Source organism: Lagopus leucura, unplaced genomic scaffold (assembly GCF_019238085.1).
Source record: "Lagopus leucura isolate 7727_CA_CO unplaced genomic scaffold, USGS_WTPT01 Super-Scaffold_650, whole genome shotgun sequence".
NCBI classification, from domain to species: domain Eukaryota; kingdom Metazoa; phylum Chordata; class Aves; order Galliformes; family Phasianidae; genus Lagopus; species Lagopus leucura.
The window spans coordinates 629,026-652,271 of NW_024962253.1; the positions used below are offsets into that span (position 1 = coordinate 629,026).

The 23,246-nt window shown below is 51.1% G+C and overlaps 1 protein-coding gene across 2 annotated transcripts in view; it reads right to left on the bottom strand.

Annotated features, from left to right (window-relative positions):
* The window catches only part of CNTFR (ciliary neurotrophic factor receptor), a 171,408-nt gene that overhangs the window by 17,120 nt on the left and 131,042 nt on the right, over window positions 1-23,246 (bottom strand). For both annotated transcript variants that reach the window (XM_042862407.1, XM_042862405.1), the window contains 2 exons: window positions 3,358-3,475; window positions 2,249-2,415 (listed from right to left, as the gene is read on the bottom strand). In XM_042862407.1, the coding sequence (XP_042718341.1) occupies window positions 2,249-2,415; window positions 3,358-3,475 (285 nt within the window). The remainder of the gene's footprint in view (window positions 1-2,248; window positions 2,416-3,357; window positions 3,476-23,246) is intronic.

Below are 23,246 nucleotides of genomic sequence, written 5' to 3' on the forward strand. Positions count from 1 at the left end.
TGCCACCAACTGTTCTGGGGCACAGGCTCTACCCTGCACTGCTGCAGTTGCAGCTGCAGAGAGCAGATCTCTAGGAGTTGCAGACATGCAAGGCAACCTAGGGCTCTCCTACCACCAGAATCACCCAGGCAGAAATGCCAAGCAAAAGCAAAATACATTAGTGCAGCACACTTGTTTTAATCAAAAATCGGGAAGGCCCAAGGAGAAGCTTGATGTGGGATACTTGACTATTGCTGAGTTCATCCTGGAACATCTCTGCTACTCCTGCTGACTGCCTGCTTGATCACCTCTGCACTTCTTACACACTACAGCTGTAAAAAATCCTAAGGGGGAAAATTTCACAGCCATGCAGAATGTGGAGATTTTAAGGCTGGAATACATTGAAGCACTGTGCTGTCCCATCACCCCTTCCTTAAGTGCCTTTGAGCATCTGCCATGGGGTACTGGGGGTCTCACACCCCCGCAACAGCTGGAACACATCTGGTGAAAGGCAGTGGTACTGCACCCATGCTAGCAGCTGGCCCTGCTCATTGCTGCTCTGACCCAGCTGAGTTCAGGCTCCTGGGCTGGATCTGGATTGTGCCGGTGCTGAGCCGGGTGTGCTTCCCGGGGGGGATGCCCCTGTTTGCTGAAGGGGGACCGGCAGATTCCTCCTGCAGAGGTGGTGCCGGCTGCTTTACTCAGGAGTGGCATCAGATGTTCTCCAAGCCAGGAAGGGCATGGGTGGGATGCAGATATTACAGGAGGATGCCCTGAACTCCTGGAGGAGGGAATGCAAGGAACTCAGAAAATGCAGCTTAATTGCTGCCCTGGGACTGTTGTCCGGAGGTTACCTTCATTTAAGGAGTGTATCTTCCACAAAGACAACAATTTCCATTTAAAAACACCCAAGTGACTAAAACTCCACCACTGCCCTTCTAAGCTCCTTGCTTTGTTATTAATGTTCACAATGCACCAAAGAATAGGAACTTTGGATATGGATCACAGCAGTGGGGACACAAGAGGACAGTCCCGGTCCCTGCTCCAAAATAATTTCCCTGCTCTGTTCGGAACTGGCACCTTGTTTCTTGTTTGATGTTTTCCAGGACCTAGAGTAGAAAGGGAAAATCTGAGACAGCAGTGGAGCTCTTCTACCTGCACTCCGGCAATTCTGGCTGCTCAAGACTGGCACACGCAGCATGTCCGTAGCACTGACTGACTGCTGGCTGCATTTCAGAGATTCATTTATTTGATTTTCTGGTCCAGTAATTGCCTCATGTAAACAGCAAATTGTTTTTTGTCTTGTTTCTGAATTCCTCTCTCTCATTTTTCCTGCTCTTTGAAAATGGACAATCTTGTCTCCTCACCAGCTGTGGTTTGCCTTCGGCAGGTGGCAAAAGCCCCGTGCTCAGCTCCCTGCTTTGCCACTTTCCCTCTCAACTGCTTGCTCCAGGACGGTCCACTATTGAAAGAGTTCCATCAGCAGAGCTGAGCCCTCTCTGCCTCTATTGGTGCCAGTCGGAGGCTGAGCAGTAGCCTTGCAGAAGTATGGGAGACGGGGCAGCACACATACAGAGCTATTATGGCACCATGGTTGCTCCTGCTGCCTTGCAGAGCTCTGTTGGGCATTTATAGCCAGGGTGACGCGAAATACTCAGAGGACAACAGCAGCCACAGAGGGTCAGTTTTGCTCCATGTCCGGGCTGTGCTTGTGCTATGCATGCACATGTAATTGGAATTTGTCTTCTAAAGCCAATTCCTGCAAATTTGCTTCAAACATGAAGAAAAAACTTCTATTTTAGCAATATTCAGAGGTGTGAGAAGGGCAGTGCCATGATTCCCCAGCCCTCTGCCCTGTGACAGCTGCTTCCCAAGACCCTAACTAATAGAAGCTTAGCACCCCGAGAAACCTGAGACCACAGAGGATAGCACCAGGCAAAACATCAGGGACCACATGGGGGCTGCTCGTCTGCACCCTGCCCTGCTCCCCCAGGATGCCCAGGTGTCGTATCCCTACATGGCAGCCCCTCCACCACACACACCACAGCAGGAGCACACGTCCCACAGCAAAACCCAAATGCCACAATCCTTGGAGACTCTAGAGAGATGCCAGCATGGCTCATACCCTAGCTCTATCTCATGCATGGGCAGACAGAGACTTGGGACCCTGATGCTTCCTTTGCCCATTGCTGCAGTGGGAGATGCAGTGCACAGATCAAACCAAACCCAACACTGGCTCAGAGAGGCCAGTTGCTGCTGTGGAAGTTACCTATGGCGAACTCGTCAAAGGTGAGAGTGGTGGAGTTTTTGCCCAGAGCATTCGTGACGGTCAGAGTAACCTTGTACTTCACTGTTGAGAAGAGCTGGAGGTATCTGATGTGACACCTGTTTTTGGGGAAGATGTCCTTTTCACAGACCATCTCTCTCGTGCCATGTCTGGAAGTAGGAGGAGAAGAGCAATTAGCTACAGGCCAGCACTCAGGGTGGGGATGCACACACACACAGCTGTAGAGCAGCAGTGTGGTGCACCCACTCTGTGAAAGGTCCCCTAATGCCAGAACCCCTTCTGCCACCCTCACGGGAGAGAATTTTGCATGAGGATCTGCTATTATGGATGGAAGTCTGCAGAGAGACTGGGGTGAAGGTGTTTGTGCTGGCCTCCAGAAATTGCTGCTGCTCTTCCCCTGTTCAGCTGCAAGGATGAGACCTTGCTGGGGCTAGGGTTGGTTCTGCCTCTCCTGTGGGAGGATCAGGATCTATCTTATTTCTGCTCAGGAAATAAGCCCAAAAAACAAAGGCGTGGTATTAGAAGGGTAGTTCCAGGACCCCTGCTCAGGGCGGTGGGTGATGCCATGCCATGGCCCAAACTGGCCACAGCCAGTTTTCAGGAGGGAGCATGGCTGTGCCAAAATTGCTGAAAAACAGAAGGTATGACCTCCACCACAGAGAAGTGGTATGGACAGGATGGACTTCAGGGGCACAGAAAGGGGATCTATGAGTTGGCCTCAGAGCCTTGAGGTCCCCAGATCCACACCTAGACTCGTAGGTCTGTAGAGCTTAAGAACTCTAGTTAACATCCTAGGTATTGGGGCTTCTGAGCTTCAAGGCTTCCTTCTATGCCTGCCCCTAAGCAGGCCTAAAGGATTTTATGCCTTATATTCAATCCTCTAGGCCTTTAGGATTCCAGGCCTCATAGACCTCTATGTTGGCAGTCACCTGTGGGGAAATGGGATCTTCCCTGGGACGAAGCCCCCATGCCAAGCATCCGTCCTAAGGCCCATCCTTCAGGCACTGACAGTACATACTCAGCACAGCTGACCCAAGCACTACTTGGAACCTGCTGTGGGGAACGAAGTGCTCTCCCTCCAAGGCACTTACATTACAGAGATGTTGAAGGAGTTGGGGATGTAGGTGGGGCTGGGCAGGTGCCAGCTGCAGTAGAAACCCTTCGGGTAGTTGTTGGACCGACACATCAGCACTGGCTCTTTTGGAGGGACTGTCAAGGAAAAAGAAAAGAAGAGTTATTCATCCAGGTGGGCTTTATCACCAGCTCCTAAACACGGAGAGGTCCTTCCCCTTCAAGCACACCCCCAGGTCCTGAGAGCTCGCCTCCTCCCCCAGCAGGTCACCAGTTCTGATGAGATAAAGGGTGGCAGAGAAGGTTGGCAGGTACTGGGGAAATTATCTTTGAGATCGCTACACAGAGATGATTCTGATGGGGAGGATGTGCTGCTCTCTTGACCCCATTAAGCTGCAGCGCTCACGGCTTTCTCCGTCATGTCCCCAGGGAGTGCTAAACTTCTTATTGAGGGATGATCCTCAGGAAGACCTGAGGTCCTTAAAGGGATGGAGAAGGATAGCTTTGACAAGATGCAGAGAAGCAGCCTGAAACCAGCGGGGAAAATCCAGCCCTGCAGGAACAGCTGTACTGTTGCTCTCAGCAGTGAGGCAGAGCATCCTGTCCCCAAGTGTTCATGCTGCACTCGGCTTTCCCAAACATACAAGCGAAGATCACAGCATGCAGGAGTGCAGCAGAGCGGCAGGAAGCTTCTGTGAAACACTCATGTGGGAGGAAGAACTGTGATACCTTTCTGCTGATAAATTTTGCCCTTGCAGGTTAGTAACACGCTAAAATCACTGAAGTTAACTCCTTTCAGTACCTGTACTCTTCCATTGCTAAGAGCAGCATCATGGCATGACACCTTGGACTAAGATGAACTCCCTTGGCTGGATGGGGGAAACTGAGGCACAGGGCTTGTGCATGCCTTATCACCCTGGGGCAGGATGGAGCAAGGAGGCACCACAGAACGGGCAGCACAGGCAGCGTGTGGGATGTGGAGGGGCAGGCAGGCTGCTTGGATAGGAGATGTGTGTTCCCCCTAATGGCTATTTCTGCCTTCAGACGGCAGACGAAGGCCAGAGCCTCGTAATGAGCCTCCCAGGTAAATTATTTAAGCAGATCCTCCATAGCTAATTGCAAGAACAGAAACAAGGGCCTTCTCCCCACTACATCTCTGTTCTCCTCCTCTTCCTATGGTCGTCCTTAACCCCTTCCCTGCCCCACAGATACCCTAAGAGTGAGGCTGCAACAAGCTGAGCACAGCATCACCTGTTGCAGGGGCCAACAGGAAGTCTCTGAGGGCCCTTGTGAGATGCTTCTGAGGGGTGAAGTGGTGCAGGGGACTTCGGGACAGGCTCTAGTGTCCCAGCGACCGCGCGGTGGCAGTGTGGGCTCACAGCACCCGCCTGGCACGGTGGCTGGAATGAGGCTGGGAATGGGGCTGGGAGTATGGCAGTGGCAGTGCAGGGGGGATGCCATGGGACTCTCCTTCTGCATTCAGCGCCGCACAGCTCCTGTAGGAGAGCGGGAGCCACTCCAGGCTCTGGATACAGGACAACGCCAATGTCCTGTACGGTGCCTTGCCCTGCCTGCAATTAGCCCAGCTGATAATTTATCTTTGCAATTAGACCAGATTCAGCTCTCAGCAATCTCTGAGTTGGCCTCGTGTCTCTGCCTTGCTTCGCAAAAGACACAGGATTGCTCGCTGCTGCCCATTCCTACCCCTGCTCTGCAGCAGTCTGCAAGGGAGCTGCATCTCCATGGGCACCCTAGGGTCATAGGGCACCACGCTGGGGTCAGGGGCAGGGTCTCAGCCCCCAGCTTCTGTGCTTGTGGCAGCTTCAGTCATTTGGCTGTAGTGCCTTTAGGCATAAGGTGGAAGAGGAGCCTGAGAAGGGAGATGGAACTGCCCGAGTCTCTGCTTCCATCGTGCTTACTCAGTCAGTGCAAAGCCAGGCTGATATGCCATCTGGAGATGTGGCTGTGGCACTTTACGGCCCACCTGGCCATGTCCCCAGGTGCTACTACAGAGGGAGCATCAAGCCCTTTGTGAGATGTGATGGTGCACCAAGAGAGGGTCATGGCCACCTTTCCTGAGCTGGTGGCAAGTCCCATCACTTTACAGCAGATGGTGGCCTGCAACTCTGCTCCTCTCCCAGCCTTGGCAAGAAAATCCTTGCCAGCACAGCTCATCCTACCCATCAAAGGATCTTACAGACAGCAAATAAAATAGCAGGCTCCAATCGATCCTGCACTCCATAATGCTGTCTTTGGAGGTGGGCCAGGCTGACGGCTGATAGAGAGAGAAAGGCAGCAAAGGAAAACTGAGCCATCAAGGAGCATTAAAGGCTTTTTCTGTCCTGAGGATCTCAGAAGGCTTTGGGCAGTGTGTCTGGGTTAACAGAGCCCAGTTCCACCCTTCCTTTCCCTATCCCACCAGGCTGATGTCCAGCCCTGAGCCCCTGCAGTCTCCAGCCCAGTGGTGGCCTTACGTAGCCCAGGCTCAAGGCTCAGCCTCCTGCAGCACAGGCACTTCTCAAAGGCACATGGGAATGACCGCCCGCAGCCTCCCTAATCCTGACAAATATTTACTTCCCTGTCGCCTTGTGGAGCTGCTGAGCTCCATCAAGGCACAGCTCCTCTCCTCTTGCTGCAAGCACTGCTTGTCCTCTCTAATCTGTCTATTAACCTCTTGCATGGCAGGAAGCCACCTCTCCCACATGCTCTGCTGACGTCCACTCTGCATGCCTGGGGTGGCTAATGCCTGGGCCACGGCTCCTTCCCAACCCCATTACCCCCATCACCCCCTCTGCTCAGCTGCTGCAGAAAGCTTCAGGGAGTGAGCAGGCTCATGCCACTCACAGGAATGCATTCACTTGTGCAATTTCCTTGCAAAATGGACAACTCTGTCAGGTAGTATAATCTGTTCAACCATCATTACTGTGCTGCAAATCCTGCAGAAGACCCACGTCAGGGATGGGGCTGCCCTCCTCATCCTGCACTGTATTCCCTTGGCCAATTCCCTTCTGGCTCATCAGGAATCACTGCTGCCTGAGCAGTGCCAGCACTCTGCCAGACTGGGGACACAACAAGACGGCCCCTGAGGATTAAAGTATCCCTTCCTAGGGATAAGTTAAGGAAGCCTAGAACAGGGTTCTGTCTCTCTTGCCACCTCTAAAGCCCAGATGCCTTTGTACCCTGAGTCCCACTGAGTAGGGAAAAAAGTGTAACCGATCCATTTTAGAAACCACTAAAAATGATCTACAATAGCTTTTCCTAGCCCTGCTAGGTCATGAGATAATGGACATTAAAATTGTGGCATTTTTATATATAGAAAAGTTATTTTAGGTCATTTTTAGAGGTTTCTGAAATGGATCAGTTGTAATTTTCCTCTCCTGCTGAGGGCTGAATGTACTAAAGATGCCTTGTTCCACAGGTGGAGGGATACAAAAAAATAGTACCCATAAAACTTTTAAGAGGTCTCTAAAACACTTCTGTAGGAGGTATTTCTTCTCTTTCACTTGGGGCACATTCAGACCCCGGGCTGCAGGGGATACCGATGTTACAGTGCACTCGCGGGATGACCTGCATAACTCATCATCCCCAGTTCATGCCAGCAAAACCTCCAGGGCCCATGACAACATTGCGTGCTCACGCCAGATCTCCGGCTGTTACACAGCCCGCCTGCATGCAGGCGTGCTGCCCATGCAGGGGGCAGCTCCAGCACAGTGCTCACTCCTGCTTCTCCTGTCCCCTGCTTCTGCAAAGCCCCCTCAAACCAATGATGGTTTTTGCACGACCACCCCCACCTTGTAGCAGCACTTGGCTCATTTGCAAGCAAGTGTGCGTAAGTAAAAATGCACCCAAGTGGCCAAAAGCAAACCTGAGAGCACTGCGAGGACCCAGCCAGGTTGGAGACACTAGCCTGGAGCAGAGACATCAGCACGGCATGCAGGAGCAGCCGACCAGCATACATACCTGCCCATGCCCATCTGTTGCACACAAACTGGTGGCAAACACTATGCATTATTTATCTAATGCCACTTATCCAAAATTGCCTGTGTAAAAAAGGCTGGTAGGAAATAACAAAGAAAATAGCAATGAATAAATTATATTTCCGCTGCCCGGCTGAGCAGGGAAGCATCCATCAGCTGCACACTTGTGTGCTCCCAGTAGCACAGCTGTCACTGGGACAGTCAATTCTGCTGCCACAAGGGTTGGGATGTGTCCATGTCCCATTGCTAGAGCAAAGGAAGTAGGTGATGCTTCGATTTTGCTTCTCTTTGCTCTGTTATGCCTGGGCTGTGATGTTCCTGTGACAGGGTTTCACCCCACTGCCAGATGCATGACCTCTTTTCAAGACACTTTAAGCCACCCCAGCCTTAGCACGGGATATTTCCAGGGAACATGCTCCCATTTGGAAATACACACCAAAACGAGATCTCTCTGGTACCTAAGCCATCACAAGATGCACCAGAGATGCCCGTGTCCAGCTCCAAAGCCTCCTGTGTCACGGTTCTATGTTTTTGTTTTTTTTTTAAATGGTTTCAGTATTCCACATCAAAACATCATGTAGTGTACGGGGTATTAAAGTGTCACTGCCCCAATCCCAGGTACCTATCCCTGTACATTACAGAAGTCATGGGATCTGACCCTTCCGGGGACATCCTGTGACAATATTAACGCACACGCAAAAACTCCTGGTTGTTCTTCCCTGGGACGTTCCCAAATGGGCCAGGGAGACAGTGGCCCTGCCTGTTCCTGCTGCAGGGACCTGAGGCTGTGACTGAAGTCCCCAAGACCTGCTGCCACCGGGAGCTAGCTCCCCAGCCTCAAGGAGAGAGAATTTATTCCCTGGAAGGTGCCGAATAAAAGGGTGGACTCAGCAAAAGATAAATTTCTTAAAGGCCCTGTTTTACACTGATTAGGGCTCATAAACCAAGCTATGGATTTTCTCATTTCCCTTGCAGAAAATTCACACCGAGAGGCAGTGCTGTAAATTTGGGGAAGAGGCACACAGCATTACTCACCCATAACAGAGTTCACAGCTCTGCTTTAAGCGCAAAGCACAGTGCAAGCTCCAAGCCCTAAAAGCCACCTCTCAGCAGGCTGGAGGGATGAGTGAGAGGTTGCAAGTCCTGCAGGTGACCCTGTTTGGGATACAGGTGCCACTGAGATCACTGTGCTGGGAGGGTGCTGGGGTGTCCCTGGAACCCTTACATCCCTGGGGCCACGGCAGCAGAGAACTGTTTTGCCACAAGCCTGCCCTCCGTCAGAAAGCACAGAGCAGCTTTGCTCTGCAACAGTATTAAATATTGAACAAAGGCAAGCAAATCTGTTATCTGGGATAATTGGGAGTAAATAAAACATTTAACCAAACCAAATGCAGCTGTTTCTACTTGGAGCCGGCACAACAGCGGGGAAGCCAGCTCAGCTACTCCGTGTCCCTGTTACGGCAGCTGATTATTGTTTTGTGTATAACGGTAGCAGCACCAGCTCTTGGATGAGGACAGGACCCGCAGTGCTGTGTGCCCACAGGAGGAGGGTCTGGTGGAACAAGGGGGCAGGATGCGGCCACCAGAGCAGCATATTGGGCACAAGGAGACCACGGCAGGGCTGGGATTTGCTCTCCAGCCTGGGGAGTTCATGTCCAGGCCAGCTTTCCTCCCTCAGCACCTCTGCAAGGAGATTTGTGTGTAACATAAACCATTTCAGAGCCAGGTCACTGGTTCGCACATAGCCTGGGGCAGGAATGACCAAACCTCCTTACCAGCTGCTCAGCAGCCTCTGGGACCCGGCATGCTGGGACTCCAGCCAGGTCCTGTACAGGGAGCTGTGCACATCCCCGAGGTATGACCCCAGTGAGGGAGGTGCTGGCAAATGGAGGCAAAGGGATGTAGAGTGTGTCCCTGTCCATGGCACAGGTCTGGAGCATCCTGGGTTGCTTACTGCTTGCTCACCTCTGGAATCTTTCTACCCTTCTGACTTGGCAAACAGAGCTTGATGCATCTCCCACAGCCCTCACTCAAATGCCCCTCTGAAAAGCTGGGCAGAATGCAGGGAATGAAATCCATAGCATCTTCCCCTTTGTCAAAACAATCTGCTTCCAAGAGGGGGGCTGCAGGGGGAGCGTTAATTATCCTTAATTTCCCAGCCCCATTCTTCCATCTGGGGTGGAATGCATTGTGCCAAGCTGATGTAGGGACCAAATGATCCCTTGTACCTGGGGACATGTCTCCCAGCACCTGTTCCTCACCTCAAATTGCTCATGGCTGGTACATGGGCCATATCATAGCCCCTACCTCTGGAGAGGAGTAGCTATCTCCACCTCAGGTATCCCTCAATAAAAGGTCTGGATAATCCTGCTCCAAAGAGCTGCTCCAAAGCATTTGTTCGCTGCTGTCCCAGTCTCATCACGAGCCTCATACAGACCTGGAAACAGCCTGCGCTGAAACACTCCTCACAAGCTCTGCTGGAAGCAACAGAAAGGGAACATCCCTGCATGAGGATACCGGAGAGCCTGAGGGTCTGTGCCACGGTTCTCCATGTCTGTGGCATTTACTGAAGGGGATTCAGAATCTCCCTTCTCTCTCTTTTCCTGGCTCCAAGCACTAAACCCCACAGAACCTACACCACGCAGTTCCCCTGCCCTCTCCACCACCTTACTTTGCAAGCAAGCAGTCCTTCTTCCCCACCATTCCAGATGGAGAAGACAGGGAAAATACTTGGTGCAATCAGATGAAACTGAGACCATCGGCAGTCGTGTATCCTCAGCAAAACTGTCCCACCAGAGCTCCTGGAAACTATAAATTCATTCAAAAGGAGCCTCTTGAGAGAAGCTACAAGCTCTCTGTCATGTACAGAGCAGTGGGAAAGCTGTGAATATTACCAGCTTTCACTCCCAGCTGGGGAAGAGCAGACTGCCCCTGACAGCCAGCAGCTTTCCAAAATTGCCTTTTCTCTCCTTATCCTGCTCAAGTGGCAGCCTGGATGCATCCCCAGCTCTGCACTGCAGGATGCTGTCCTGCTAACACATGGATAGGTATCTGACACCACAGGGGATGGAGAGTAAGGAGAAGGAGATTTCTAGCTTTCTGCAGGAGAGAAAGGGATGTATTTGTGCTTCTCTTCTCTTCTGCCCATTCTCAGCATCCCAGGACTCTGTCTGTACCCTCCCATCTCATTTCTCAGCACTGGTGGCTTCCTCCCCCTGTCAGCTGGCAAATGAGCTGCAGACACCTCGAGAAAATGGCCAGGCTGGAGCCAGAGGTCCCCCGAGACACGCTGGAGTCAGCTGTAGGGAGTTCACATATTACCAAATTGTGCCTCATACAGACTGTCTCTATGCTGTTCACACCCAAAGTCACATGAGTCCCTGCAGCAGCAGCCAGCCTCACTAGCATGGCCAGCAAAGCCACCTGGCTCCTTCCCAGATGTCCTCTTGCATAACATATCCTAGAAAATCCCAGCATGGACTCTGTGGGGAATGGACACCTCTGCCTCATGCTGCTGTTCAGGCTGCCTGGGGATGCTGCCTTCCTAGTAATGATGTGCACCTGAGAAGATGCTCTGTTTGTCCCAAGACATGAAGTCTCCACCCTAAACCTTCAGTATCCATCCTCCTGCTTGGAGAAAACACTGGTCAGACCCATGGCTAACAGCAGGAGGGTCTCATGCTTCAGGAAGAATCCTTCCCTGTGCTGATAGCACTGTGGTGTTAGGTGAAAGCAGGCAGAAGGAGGGAGACCATCTTCAGAGCACCTCTGCAGCTCACGCAAAGGGTGTCATGCAAGGGGATGAATGCCAGGAGGGAGCTTGGCTGTACTGGAAGGGGTCAGATGATGCCCTATCTGAGGTCAGAGCACTGCTGACACAGGCACTGCTCTTCCACATCTTCCCCATTTCCCCAGGAGCCATACAGGGAGATGGCATCAGCTCTTCAGGGGACAGAGACAAAATTAAAATCCACACATCTCCAGCAGGGGAATGCTGATGGCTTCTGCAGAGAACGTGGGAACAGTGGAAGAGCATCCCAGGAGGAGCAGCTCCCCTTGTTTTCTCCCATACCTTGGGAGACTAGCTGCTATCCTAAAAGAGCTGCTTTATCACTAGTCCTGTATCTTCATCCTTTCTTAAAAGCCTTCTTGTTACAACCCTGTCTCATCTTGCTCTCCGTTGTGTTTTTTTTTTTTTTTTTATACTCAGGACTGAATTAGGCCCTGGCCTCATTCTTATCTAATGGCTATGAGATCCTTGGGATGACATAATTCACACAACCCCAGACGTCACTGCACTTGGAAATAACAGCTGAATCTTTAGCACAGATGACATCAAGGGTAGTCCCATTATTCAGCCCATCTGTGAAGAAACAGAGCTAAAAAAGGTTCTTTGCTTTATAAAAATGATGCTCATCTTGTTCAGACCACAACATGATGATTAAATCCCTAGAGCTGGCAAGAGGCAAACCCCATGGGATGCTCCTGATGCACACAGCTCAGGCAGCGGCAGCTTCAGGAGCTCAGGGAGCCCCTTGCCACCCACCTGAGGCTCTGCAAAACAAAGTGAGAAGCACTACTTGACGTGATCACTCCCAGTGACTGCTTCTGACTGCTCTAATTCTCATCTACAAAATATTTGCAAGGTTTTCTCCATTTCCTCCCCTCCTTTCTTCCCTCAATTCAGCATCCCACCACGTTTCCTTAATCTCCCCTTTAGGTCCTACACCATCTTCTAATCCTTTAATCAATTTTTCCCTGCAGCCCCTGTAATTTATCAATGACTTTTGAATGGTGAGACACCCAGAAGTGAACACAGTATCCCAAAGCACCATCTATCCTTACAGCCCTCAATGCATGCAGCCAGCAGCCCTGGGCACAAACAGTGCCTTCCAGCAGCTTCATAAGCATTGTCTCCTTTTCTTCCATAGAAGAACAAATAAGAAGAAATTAATTTTTTTCTGCTCTCTGCTCCAAAGCAGTGGAATGGCATTGCTCATCCTGAGATGAAGGGCTAGAAATTAGGAGTGGACTCCAAGACCAAGGGATTGGGGTTCATCTTCCTCTTCAGAAAGGAGGAGTTTTGCAGAGAAGACAGGGCTTTCTTCTTCTGCCTTTTTTCCCTGCTCTCCAAGGTCAAACAGTCCTGGACTCTCAATAAACTCTCGTAAGGGCTCCAGAGGATTTCAGGAGGTATTTGATCGGATTTCTGCAGGCTTGAAGCATGACTTCACAGGTACAGAGGAAAAATACCCAAGAGCTTTGGAGGGAAACATTATTAGAGTCACTGAAGGATTTTTCTGCACTCTCTGAAGCGTTGCACAGAAAATTGCAGAATAGCAAGTCCTGTGCTTTGGACCTGGCTCTGAGATTGGCACAGCTGGTGGCAGAAGGATGCTGTGTTTGCTCTGCTCTGCCATGGATGGGACATGCAGTGTTGTTCCTTGCACTGCAAATGCCCCATACTGCAGGGATGAGCCTCCCCTTGACACCATGGTGTGGCTCAGCATCCTCCTGAGAACAGGGGATAGGTTCAATGGCAGAGACAATGGCTGTGGGTAAGAGCTGCAAGGAGGTAATGGGGAAAAACAAATGGGTTAGGGCAGTCTTGGATTTACCTAAATATTTTGCCATTCTCTCCTGGAGTGGAAAAAGCAACTCTGGTTGGGTTAATGCCAGTTCCGCTGGGTCTGTAGCCACCAATAGCGTGGGGAAGAAGATAGCACACCTGGTGTTAGGTGAGTTATTCAGACGAATCTGTGGGGTGAAGCCCAGTACAAGAGGATCTGGGGCTTGTCTGCAAAAGGGGAGGTGCTGTAGGCACAAACTGGTACCTGCCTCACACCCCAGAATCACACATGGGCATTTTCCAACAGTGGCTCCCACAGCACCCGTGTTGTAATGGCAAAGCAACCCAGCCATGGCCCAGTGTGATGAGAAGCAAATTAATCTTGAGACCATAGTGTGTGCACGCACACACACACACACACACACACATGCACACACGTCTCAGTGGCTGCATCTCCTGCTTTCTGCACTAATATGGGCTGGAAAGAACTGGAAAAGGACCCAAAGGACAGAAGCACAGTCTTTGTCTCTCCTCCTCATCCCAATGCTTTACTTGGACTCTTGGGGAAGTTTGTAGCTTGAATGCAGCCCTTGATGTGAGCCAAATGGGTTGCAAATGTATTGGCATGTGTTGTGTCATCTGTAGCGGTTAATAGGATCCATTTTCCAAGGAAGGGGAAAGAAAAGGAAGAAGAGGAGGGGAAAGCTTAAATCTGTAAAACAAATGTCCATCACCCCTTCTGAAGCACTAAATCCGTGGCAATAGATTATATATGAAAGGTTGGTCTAGAGCAATAATCTGTCAGGGCTTCTCACAACAATGCAGCTGGATTCAGATGTCAAACTAAAATACTTAGCACTTAATACCCTCAAAGCCTTGTGCAAAGAATGGATGCAATGCTGGCCCCGGTGGGGTTATCAGGAGATTTGTCTCTGATTTCACTGGCAACAGCCCCATTAACACACTAATTTTCATGAGAGGGTAGGGGACCACCCTGCCTGGTGGCACCTACACCCTCACCATGCTGCTTCCTCTCATCCAGCACCTGGAAGCTGGGTAGAAGTGATGGACAGGGGAAAAGCCACCTGAGGAAATGGAGGTGCCGAGCAGCTGAGGTATGGCCGTAAGTGACAGAGGAGTGAGCTCTGTGCCCCATGGGCATCACCCCAAAGGGGGTGCTCCAGCCCTGCCCTCCCTCCTTGACCGCTCGCCTTCCCCTCCACTCCAGCAGATGTTCTGGGTCCCATTCCCCGGGACGGATCCTGGCTTGATTTATTACTGGACGTGACTTCTGGAGTTCGTCAAAGGCACCCCCCCCCCCCTTCCTCTGCCTTTCTCCACACCCTTCCCATTTTGTTTTACGTTCACTTTGTGGTCTCCCCACCATAGCTTGCAATAAACAGAAACTCATTTCCAATATAAACAACTGCACACTCTGCCCCGGCGAGCCGCACGACCCTGCCTCTCCAGCTCCCCACCCCGCACTGCTTCGGGCTCTGGGAAAACCGTTGTTTCTTCTGTTTTTTTTCACCCCCCACCCTCCTGGCCCATTGCATTTTCTTTTTTCCCCGAGATTTATAACGTGCCAGCCGGAGTCGGAGTGGTCAGTCCCGCTCCATGTCACGTATGTGCTATTAAAAGTAACTCTATCGCTACGTTTTGGTAAGGAAAGCCACCTGAAATCCCTGTGCAGAGCACACAGCAAAGAGCTGGAGATGAGAGGAAGGCTCTGCTGGAGGCAGAGATGGCAACGTGGTCCTGAGGACAGCCCTGAGATGGGAGTTGCTTCGTAAGGCACAAAACAGGGTTGAAATTAGGAAAGCGGGATGGTTGATTGCTGGGATGTGTTGGGATGCCATGCACTGGGGTCAGGCTGTGCACATAGCAGGCTTCATCTGCAGAGCTCATTTCCCTGCACAGCTTTAACGCAATGACCCCGTGATGACCATTTCAATCACTCCTCTTCGCGGGACACTTGACAGCCTGCAGGAGTTCTATAACTGTATAGGAGTGCTCCTTAACCTTGCAAACTTGATGCCTACTGAACACCTTCATAAGTAGGTGGGCACAATGTGCAAAACCAGCACGGCACCAGGTGAAAAACAAGGGCTGGACCCAACCTTCCTGACCCTCCAATCATAGAGGCAATCAAGGAAAAGCTGGAAAATGGTAAATGAAAACAAGGAGGAGGATCTCACCAAAGAATCCATTGGATTCCACACTAGAGAATTTCACATCAGGGCTGAGCCTTCTCCTCGCTGCTCTGCTGCCCTTTGGTGAGGTGCATTGGCCAAGGAGATGCACACATCTGCCCCTGCCATGTCACGAGGGTACTCAGGTCAGTCAGTGGGACAAACCAGTCCAGGACCACCATTTTTTTAGGAGCTAAACATTTAACTCCAGGAAAGGAACTGGTCAAAGCAGCCTGTAGTTTCATTTCTGCTGGGAAATTAAAACAAATGAGGAAATGAGGTGAATTAGTGGTAATCTGAATCCGAGAGGTTTGGCTGGAGAATATCCTAGCACTGCAGGCTCCATGAGTGCTGCTAGCACCCATATCCATGCTGCAGATGTTCTCAGATTGACAACGAATAAGCTGCTTGGTGTCAGAGATTGGTAACCAAGGCCGGGGCCAGGCCATCAGTTGTAGTGGGTGCATGTCAGAATGAGAAGAGCTTCACCACCAGGCGTTGTGCCTGGGCAACTCTCAGCTTCACCACCAGTGCTCTGAAAACCAGCAAAACCGCTGAGATCAGGGGATGCATGTGGAGAACTTGAGATGGATGGAAAGTGACGCCCCTGGGCAAGTGCAGAACAATGCAAACCTGACTGCAGCTAAAGCCATTCTGGGAGAGGAAAAAGGTAATACATAGAAAATACTGATTTAAATAAAAAGCACTGGATTAGCAACTCCAACAGGACTCTGCAGGTCACCTGGAGGAGGATCAGAGGTAGCCAAGTGGCAGTGCTGGCACACTCGGAGCATCTGCCACATGCCAAAATGATGTTGGAGAGAGCCAGGATTGGTGCGTGTGGGAGCAGGGTTGGGGACCAAGATGCAGGTGCTGAGCTGGGTGCTCGCCACAGCAGGATGTAAGCAGAGCATCACTGCAGTGAGGTTGGAGACCAACTCAGTGGGAGCGGGAGGACAAGCCGGACTGTTTCCAGCACTGCCAGGAGTTGTGGAGCCAGGAGATGGATGTCTGTGATCTCAGCAAGAGGCAGGGCCGTGGTGGAGGTCGGATTCCCATGCTGTGAGTCAGGCACATTCCTCCCTGGGGTCACTGAGCAGCATGGGGCTTCGGTGGCCTCGGCTGCCTCCAGCCTCTGCATTTGCCATGATTAACTACGCGGAAGATGCTCAGTTTGAGGGATGAAGCAGAGGCTAAGGGGCTCCAGCCAGCTGGGAACAGCTTCAGCCACTCATCCATGGGAAAGGGGAAGAGTGGTTTCTTGGCCACCCTTCATACCAAGCGTCCCTTTATCAGTGGGGTGTGAAGGGCTGATGAAATGCCACCAGCTCTCTCTGCAGACAGTTAATCCATGGTTATGGATTTATTGTTAGGACAGCCAGCAGACCTGCACAGCTCCTTGTAGCCATCTGTAGTTCTCATGGCACAGCCCAGCTGCAACACCAACGGCTCTCATCAGGATACAGGGTCATGTTGTGCCCTCCTTGTAGCTACAGGGGACGTGATGCAAGATAACAGCCAAGCCATGGAGATAAAATGAGTCTGAGCACGCAGCAGAAGTGCTTCTCCACTCAAATAATTTTTCTGCTTGAAGCTCTTTGTGTTTGTTTTCCTATTTTTCTTCTGAGTTGCTGTGCACAAGAATCTGGCACTTTGCAGAGAAAGCCTCCCATGTCCTTCAGCTTTCCCAGCAAACAGACCATCTGCAGGACCTGCAGCACAGCCACACTGAGGTCACAGTGTATTGCCAGACCTCCGTCACCGAGCACAGCACTGCTCAGAATGCCTGGAGCAGCTCCCTCTACATGGATGCCTCCAGCAGCCTGGCGCCTGCACCCAGCAGCCTGCGTTGCATGCAAGGCTCGCGCAGAGCACTCAGGCTGCACTGCAGTGGGTGAGTGGAGACAGAGCTACAGTGGGACTGTCTCAGGAGGATTGCAGAACGAAGGAGACAGGCAGTCCCCCTCCCCCCCTTCTATAGCTGCGAATTTTGCCCCTACTAGGAGTGGGCAAACTGCAGGAGCTGTGGCTGGGAGGTGCCTTTGCGAGGCACCACAGTACCTCAGCCTCCACTTGCACACAGGGTTTGACATCCCCACGAATGATGTGCTTGTTGTGCTTTTCTCCCCAAGTATCACAACCTTCCCATAGAAGCGGTGCTGCCCATGCAGTTTGTGGGCGTTCTGCAGCCTGGCAAAGGACACTGGAGCTTCACAAACACCTCAGGTTGTTCATTCCAACTTCAAAAGCCTCAAATGTGGCAAAACCAACCAAGAAACAGAAGGAGGAGCCAAAACCTGACTGTTTGGCGCTGCACAAGCCCTGCTGTCAATGATTCCCAGCGAGCAGTACCATAAGCCTGGTGTCCAAGGGGCTGATTCCTCTGTGACTCCTGGTCACAGGGTGCAATTTAGCCCCTCCACTACTCACAAATACCTGCCACACTACCAGCTTTTATGTCAGCGTCCAGACACCATGATGGGAGGAGAAAGCTCTTTAAAAGCCCAATTTCCAATAGATATTCTCATTTAGATTTCCAATAGCAAATCCTCTAATGTTGTCACTGCATGACAAGTTTTCAGTCAGATGTGTGGCTTTGAACCCCACCTCTGCAACCCTTCTCATTACCATTGGCATGCCTTGCATCCACAATTTTGGCTTTGCAATGCCATGTGTATCTCTGGGGAGAGCAAAGGTTTGTCTTTCGGCATTTTCCATCGCAAAGTGTGGAAGGAGCCTAGGTCACTTGGTCACCTGAGTCAGCAGAAAGGGGCAGGGTAAAGTCCACAGAGACAGTGAACTTCTGCTAAAGGCACAGTGCTGGAGAAACATCCTGCTTTCCCGATATCTCTGAATTTGCAAAAAAAAGAATCCTTTCCTGGTTCATCAGCGAGGATGTTTCCTGTCAGAGCTACAAGGTTCGGTGCTCCTCCCCAGTATGAGCAGAGCCTGGTGGGACAGCCCCAGGGGTGACAGCCTGAGGGTGACAGTCTTGGGGCTGGGGCCAGCAGCACTGGCTTCCCCCAGCATGGTCAAAGCCAAAACCAACAGAGCAAGGCATAAACTTGTCATCGGCATGGCACATCAGCACGTTATGGATTTCCCATTTCAAAATAATGGATCCAAACTTGTGCTGCCGCCCAGCCTCCAGAAGGGCAGCACTGCTCCTGCCCATAGATTATGTTTGATGAAACCAAGTTAGTAGCGTTTTTATCTGTCAATTAGGAACCATGAAACAGTTATTAAATAGAGTCAGAGCCCTCCTTGCTGCTCTCCTGGGCAACGTAGGAGACACATAACAGCCTGTAATGAAGCATTAAGCAGCAGCAGTTTTGTTTCTGATAGGATTGGAAATGATAAGGCAGAGAGGCATGGCTGGACGGGGGGAGCGGTCCCTGGCTCAGCAGCCACATACCAGCAACTGCTACAGGGAACATCAAGGCTGAAATTTCTCCCACTGCCCACAAAAGAGGTCTCAGCAGGATGACTGCCTTGCTGCATTTGCTCCCTCAGCCCAAGGATGGGATGCCTGCGGGGATAGAAATAGCACAGGCACAAGCTGTTGCTGGAGGTCACTCACTGCAGTGGATGCTGTCACAGAGACGCATCCTACAACATCCCTCAGGATGCTGGCATAGCCTGGGGCTGAAGCATCGCCCCAGGCTAGGTTGGGATGTGAATCAAAATATTTTCCTGCCCTCAGGGTTTGACACAGGGTAGGGCACAGTGGGGTGGTGGCCCCACTGGAGGGGATATTTAGGAAAGGAGGAACGCAATGTCTCAGCAGGGGAAGGAGAAGGAACAATATGGCAGGGGCAGAGATGGACGGTCCTGGTGCCAGGTGATTCACCGTCAGCCAACCATTGCCGGCCAAGCTCCTTGCAGGGACACCTGGAGGCACCTTTTGCAGCTGAGGGGACCCTCAAAGTGGGATGGAACAAACCCTAACCCATGTCTCCATTGCAGGGAACACCACACATCTGGCCATGCCAAAGGGGTTCACATGCTCTTGTCTGCTTTGCTTCCAAAGGAAACACAACAGCATCATTGTTTTCACTGCTGGTGTTCATAAGGGAAGGGCCAAGTTTCCAGGGTTTTCCCTTTAGGAGCTCCCTTTGATTTAATTAAAACACACATCTCTTAAAACCACTGAAATCCCAAACCCAAGTGTTTAATTCTCTAATTTTCCAATCCATTAAAAATGCTCATCTGATTGATTTCTGGAGCATTTTCCCGAAGTTGCCAGTGAACCATAAAATCCAGCTGTTCCACCTTTTCTCCCGACGGAAAATCCCTCAGGAATTCCTCCCCAAAATTACTGCAGTGAGGGTGCCCACCAGCTCCTTACCCACATGCCAGCCTTTAGGCAGCAGCAAACAAATGCACTGCAGTGTTATGCTGCCTTACTGTAAGCCAACAACATCCATGCTTCTTTTCATGGTATCTTGCAGTGTTTCAGTGTTTGTGAGCTACTGGACAACTTGCACCACTGCACCTAAGCCTGAAGTCACAGCATCCCCATGGTCTGCAGCATCTGACCTTGAGGCTAAGCCCTCTCCTCTCAGCTGCGCAGAAATGCCATTGAGACCTTAGCCCTGCAGAGACCTGAGTTTGGAGCAATGTAGCTATAGTAACAAACCGCTTGGGTCTAGGAGGAAATGATGGACAGATTTCTGCCTGGCAGGGAGAGAGATGGTGGTACACTGCCTCCTGTGAAAACGCAGCTGGGAGAGGGACATGGAGGGTGCTTCCCAGGGAGGGTGAGCTTTGGGGATACCCTCTTGCATAGAGCATGCACCTTCTTCTAAATCGGGAACGTGGCTGCACACCCAGCATTGGGCTCTGCTCAGCATGTATGGCATGCTGGGGAAGGACAAACACGGCGGGGATGATCGATGCAATGGCCCGTGCCTACGGTGCATACATGGTGCACAACTTCCAATCTCTTCCCTGAGGTCCTCAGGGCAGGGGGAAGGCAGCCAAACCCTCTCCATGGCACCTCCCTGAAATTTGCCTGACAACAAGTTCTCAGGGATTAGCAGTGGCCATATCCCGGTGAGAACAATATTAAGGGATTATGAGATTAGAAATACCATTTACGCCGAGAGGAATAACTCTAATTCTTATCTGATTGTCTACAGATGTCAGCAATCAAAGTGCCTCTTTCATGCAAAGCAGGGAGCACTGGGGAGCGGGAGGTGACTCGGGCTTGGCCCCCCTGAGTCAGAGGAGAGCCAGCTCCTCCTGCCAATGCGGATTTAGCTTCCTTCCAGGAGAAAAAATGCTCAGCAGCAGGCTGCATTTACCTCCTTCTGTGTCCCTGCCAAGCTGCCCATTTTGTGCAAGCTCCAGGGGCGGTGACACTGCTCACAAACAATGACAGCTCCATGTCCCCAGCTCAGTCACAGGGCATCCCACCCAACCTGCTGCCTCGTGCTAATCCCTCTTGCCTTGTGCTGCATCTTTCTGCACAGCATCCTCTGCTTTGGATAAGGACACAGCACATGGGGTGTGTGGCTTCCAATGGGTGATGCATGAGTCTTCTTACTCCTGGAGAGCTCAAAGAAGAGAGAAATGGCCCCAACCACACTCTGCACTGTGGTGATGCATTCCTGCACCCTCGGGGCTACCTTTGTCCTATCCCACACAGTGATGTGCAGCACCTTCCAAATGTCCCACAGACCAGCTCCAACCACTGAATGCCAGAATCACATTATCAGGCACCAATCAGCAGAAAAGTGTCCATGAAGCTAAATTTGCAAGACAGGGATACAAACCTTCCTTAACTCACAGGCTTGAAGGCCACGGGAGAAAATTAGTTAATCTCACCTGACCTCCTGGGTTGCACAGGCCATTACATCCCGCTGTTACCCCTCCATTGAGCCTAATAACTCATGTTCGACTGAATCATCCTTCAGAGAGGCAGCCAGCCTTGCTCTGCAGATAACAAGCAGCAGAGGAGCCACCACGGCTTTTGGCAGTTTGTTCCAATGCTTAATCATTTTTTCTATTAAAAATATGAGCCTCATTTCTAATTTGAATGTGGCTATGCTCAGCTTCCAGTCATTGGCTCTAGTTATGGCTTTGCTTGCTAGTTTAGTACTCGGTGTCTTCTCCGCTTGGAGGCAATTACCAGCTAGAATCAGGGCATCTTTCCAAATCCTTTTGAAGCCACCAAGCAGACTATTTTAAGTCTTTTTCCTTACATCAGTTCCCCCTGCACCCTTTGCATCTTTCTGCACTTTCTCTGGTTTTCCTCCTCAAATTACTCACTACAGAATAGAAGAGGATAGTTCAATTAGAAGGGACCTTCACATATTAGCTAGTGCAACTGCAACAGACTGCAATGATGTCCCAGATCCAATCTGCAACAAGGTAAAATTGCTGCCTCCTCACACACACAAGCACTGTTTGGTGGAGCTGACTCTACCTTGGCTGTGTATGCAGCCCCAGACTGCTCTGTCCCAATTGAATCTCACAGTTTGTGCTGTCTCTATCCTGGCACCCTTCTGTAAGAGATATCTCCTTTGCTGCCTGCAATTTTGCTGTTTTTCATCACAATTAAGCCCTTGGATTCCATTTGCCCCTGACTTTTATCCCCAAAACCCAGGTGCTAGAGATGGGAAGTAAGGGAAGGGAATACAGCAAAGTTACATCTGCACAAACTATAAGTCATAGCAGCTGATGGGCTTCTTCATGCCAGTGAAGAAGTCCATCACCCTTTTTCTAAGCAGAACTCTGCACAGATGAACACAGCAGTCAGTGGCGGCCCTGGAGAGACTGCAAATGCAGTGCTGTTCGGAGGACAGGACAAAAATCACGCCCACAAACACTGCCTTTTTCAGATAGAAAAGGTGTGTATTGTTTCCTGTACCTGGAGGTGATGAGACTGTTGCTGGTGTGCAGGACAGTCAAGTCTGGTTTGCAAATAAAAATAGCACAGGGGTCTATGGGACTTATTACTGATCTTCACACTCTCTTCTCCAGGAAGAGCACAAGGATCTGACGTGGGACCTTACTTCACCATTTTTGTTTTTCAGTGCAGTAAGTGAGCTGGGTTTACAGAAAGCCCCTCTCTGTGCATCTATCTCCCTGCTGCAGACTAGCAAAAATGACAGGAAGGAGCTCCAATTCAGTAAGAAGCACCAATTCAGTGCTTCTTACCCCAGCTGCAAATTCCTTTTCTGCTTGCACACACTGCATTTTCTTTGCAAAAAAAAAAGCAGTGATGGTGCAGGGGGATGCAGCCTGGAGCAGAATCCCATGACACATACCCTACTCCAGAGTGCTCTGTGTGCTGCAGGTGCTTTCCTTGGGTTGGGGAGCCCCGCGTGGGGCTTTGCTCTGAAGTAAAGCTGGAGGAAACCCCACGCACCTGTGCCCAGGCTGTTTATGTTGGAGCCCGTGCAGGCTGGATCTGCAGATGATTTGGAGACCTGCCTCTGTGCAAGAGCAGCAGACCAGCAGCTGTGCTGAGAGCCCTGGTGGGCTCCTTCCTGCAGGGAACCTGGCCAGACCGAACACCACCCACACACTTGATAGCACCAGGAAAAGAGTCCAGCCCCTCTCCTTGAGACACTCACAACACCCCATAGACCACTTCACACAAGGCTTCTGCAGCTGTACCAGTGCTGGCACTGTGCGAAACATCCCATGCAAATGTGGTGCCCTCCTGTACTGCTACGGGAATACCCAGAGGTCTGAAGGGCAGAGGGGGGATCCTGCTTGGATTGGTGTGATTGGGAATTTCTGCAAAGAGCAGAAGGAGAGCAAAAGTAAAGCTGCAGTCGTGCTCAGCTCCAAACACCCAGGACAAGAAAGGACAGAGAAGATCTGTATTCCCCTGCGTGCAAGTAAGGGAGGAAGAGGAGGAAGAAGTTAAAGGAAGAAGCTTTTGCAGAAAGCAAATGCACCTGGATGGAGAACTGGGAAAGTCAGAGATGGAGGGGTGAGTGGCTGTGGCAAGGAAAATACAATGGGCGGTGATTCTGGGTACAGCTAGCTGCGTCTCTCTCCTCACCCTGTACACCTGAGCTCAGCAGCACAAGAAATCAAGCATCCCCTACAGATGCTGCTCACTCTATCCCCTGTATCTCTGGGCTAGGACACATGGCTCCTTGGCATGCAAATAACTGCTGAATCCAGTAGCCAGTGGGCCAGCGAGAGGGGCA